General features: G+C 43.5%; 1 protein-coding gene across 1 annotated transcript in view; it reads right to left on the bottom strand.

Moving 5' to 3' along the window:
- Positions 1-2,869, bottom strand: part of ARL3 (ADP-ribosylation factor-like 3) — a 47,250-nt gene that overhangs the window by 6,969 nt on the left and 37,412 nt on the right. The window contains exon 5 of the mRNA XM_011957374.1: positions 2,590-2,775. Coding sequence (XP_011812764.1) covers positions 2,590-2,775 — 186 coding nt within the window. The remainder of the gene's footprint in view (positions 1-2,589; positions 2,776-2,869) is intronic.

Genomic DNA, 2,869 nt, shown 5'->3' with positions numbered 1-2,869 from the left:
TGAGGTGGAAAAAAAATAGGAATTTAGGGCATTTCAGTAATTATTGCACAGTTTTCATGTTTGAAATCATTAGATCTTAATGATATTTTTCTAGTAAAGTCTTTCAGTTTTAGAATATTTTTAGCCCTAATAAATAAAAATCACTAAAAGCCTGTACTTCAACTAAGCAATGCTGGAAAGGAATTCCACTTAAGTGACTCTTTTTAAGGCAAAAACCAGGAAGCTGGTGTGTGGACAAGAGCTTGGGTCAGAGGCACCACCTAAGGGAGGTACATGGTCAGCCAGTGGCTCACAGTGAGAAGCATTTCCACAGCCAAACTCCATGACCTTTCTCTAGTCCCCAAAGGTTACCACGAAAGGACAATAGACAGCAGATTCCCTCCTTAATTAACATTTTTATTAAATAACCCATTTCAAATAATGGTTAAATTCTCTAAATTTATATCATTCTATTAACCATAATCTAATCTCATTAACCTTGAAATCCCAGTCTTAACTACCCAATTCTATACACCATGGTACTATCTACTAAACTAATTAAGTGACCTTCAAACTATTTTTCCTCCATACAAAAATCATTTTTTATTTTTTACTCATAGTTTTTTGTTGGATCTCTCTTGATATCATTTCCTGTGAACTTGGTTGCTGAAGGCCCCAATCTGGGAAGAACTTTCTTATCAAAATCAAATCATATACAATAACCTCACATTACTCACTCAAACTGGTTTATTTTGCAGCACTCCCCTACCTGTCCCCAACTCCACCCTCTAACTGCCTAGTAGCTTGCTACCTCTTTTGTGGCCTAAAGATCCTGTGAAGGGCACTGAGTGCCTACAGTGGTTACAAAGCCAGGAGCATGGAGCTCTATCCTTTAATCTCCACCTGATGGGAGTTGGGGGAGGTCCGGGGGTTGGGAAGAAAATGACAGGAGCTCCCTCTCTACCTCCAGGCTTCTCTGAAGCAGTGTCCTTGACTTTAAATGCCACAGCTCTAAATACTGATTCTAGATTACTCTAGTCTTCCTTTCTTACATCCCTAAGGCTGGTGGAAGATACAAGAGCCTTACTGTTAATTCTTGCTTTGCTTTTCGTTCAACACTCTGGTCAAGCAAAAGAAAGATTCCAGAGCTGTACTCGCACTTTCTTACAAGTATGCACACAAACTGTATTGCTTTTCTTCAGCCCCACCTTCATAATAGCCCCCAACCTCAAGATGCTCTCAGCTTTCTAAATTTGTGTTCTAAACCTTTCAGACAGGCTCATGCTGAAGTGGTTTGCAGAAACACAAGAAAATTACTATCTTTTCATGGGTCTCATCTTCGTCAAAATAACCTTAGGCCTTATGACTTCCATCCTGTGTGCAATCAGAGTAAAACATGTTAGACAAATTTTGATTGCTTGTTTATTTTTATTTATTTATTTATTTTGAGACACAGTCATGCTCTGTCGCCCAGGCTGGAGTGCAGTAGTGCGATCATGATCTCGGCTCACTGCAACCTTCATCTCCCAGGTTCAAGCGATTCTCCTGCCTCAGCCTCCCCACTAGCTGGGATTACAGGTGTGCACCACCATGCCCAGCTGATTTTTTTTTTGTATTTTTAGTAGAGACACGGTTTTGCCATGTTGGCCAGGCTGGTCTTGAACCCCTGACCTCAGGTGATCCACCCGCCTCGGCCTCCCAAAGTGCTGGGATTACAAGCGTGAGCCACCGCACTCAGCCTTGATGTTTTAAAAAGCAGCCAGGACCAGGCAGGGTGGCTCATGCCTGTAATCCCAGCACTTTGGGAGGCTGAGGCAGGCAGATCACTTAGGGTCAGGAATTCAAGACCAGCCTGGCCAACATGGCGAAATCCTGTTTTTACTAAAAATACAAAAAAATTAGGTGGGTGTGGTGGTGCATGCCTGTAATCCCAGCTACTTGCAAGGCTGAGGCAGGAGAATCGCTTGAAGCCGGGAGGAGGACGTTGCAGTGAGCCGAGATTGCGCCACCATACTCCAACCTGGGCAATAAGAATGAAATTATGTCTCAAAAAAAAAAAAAAAAAATTAGGGGGAGCCTGCTTTTCCGGTACACAGTTCCTCAGTACAAAGCAGGGGCTTTCTGTCAGCAGAAGCCTCCCAGTGGGAAAACAACCTGAAGTAGCAGGAAACAGACACCAACCCTAGGGCCGGAGGAGATAACCAACAGAAGAAACAAAAACACTTCTAGGATGACTAGGACGTGTATGATTATTGGTGGCTATCACCTTGGAAGTACATGCAGTTAGCATCCGTAATATTAGACACAACACAAAGTCCCAATCCAATCAATCATCAAAGAACCCTAGAGTTAGAGACAATTCTCAGTCTTCTGTTCTCACATCCCTCCCAATGGGGAAGCTTGCTGCACATGTGGGGTGGCTTACCTGGGGCGCTCTTGGAGCACCTCATGATTTCTGATTGGTTGCTAAGCAGAAAAGAACCAAATTCCTCCATGCCCTTCCTGTCTTGGAATGGCTCATCTGCCCATCAAGATCAGCCCAACCAATGAGACAGACCACCTCGGTTAGCTGTCATGTTGCCAGGTGGCCAAGGCTTCCTGTAATCTTACCTGAACGCCCTCTCCTGTGAGAGCTGAGCAAGACTGGATCTGCCAGACTCGGTCGCGGATGGTATGCAGGTTCAGTCCTTCTGCAATTTCAGAGGCAGGAGCTGCTGTGAGCAAATCCTGCTTATTAGCAAAGATGAGCACTGGCACACAACTTAGTTTTTCTTCCTCCAATAATTCTGCTAGTTCCTGGATTTTGAGAAGGGAGAGGGAGGGAAGGTTAAAATCTATAAATCTATGATATGTAACCATATACTACCTTTTTCTTTTCTTTTTTTTTTTT

This window comes from Colobus angolensis, unplaced genomic scaffold, assembly GCF_000951035.1.
Source record: "Colobus angolensis palliatus isolate OR3802 unplaced genomic scaffold, Cang.pa_1.0 Scaffold44, whole genome shotgun sequence".
In the NCBI taxonomy this organism is placed as follows: domain Eukaryota; kingdom Metazoa; phylum Chordata; class Mammalia; order Primates; family Cercopithecidae; genus Colobus; species Colobus angolensis.
This window is presented reverse-complemented; position numbering and strand designations above follow the sequence as displayed.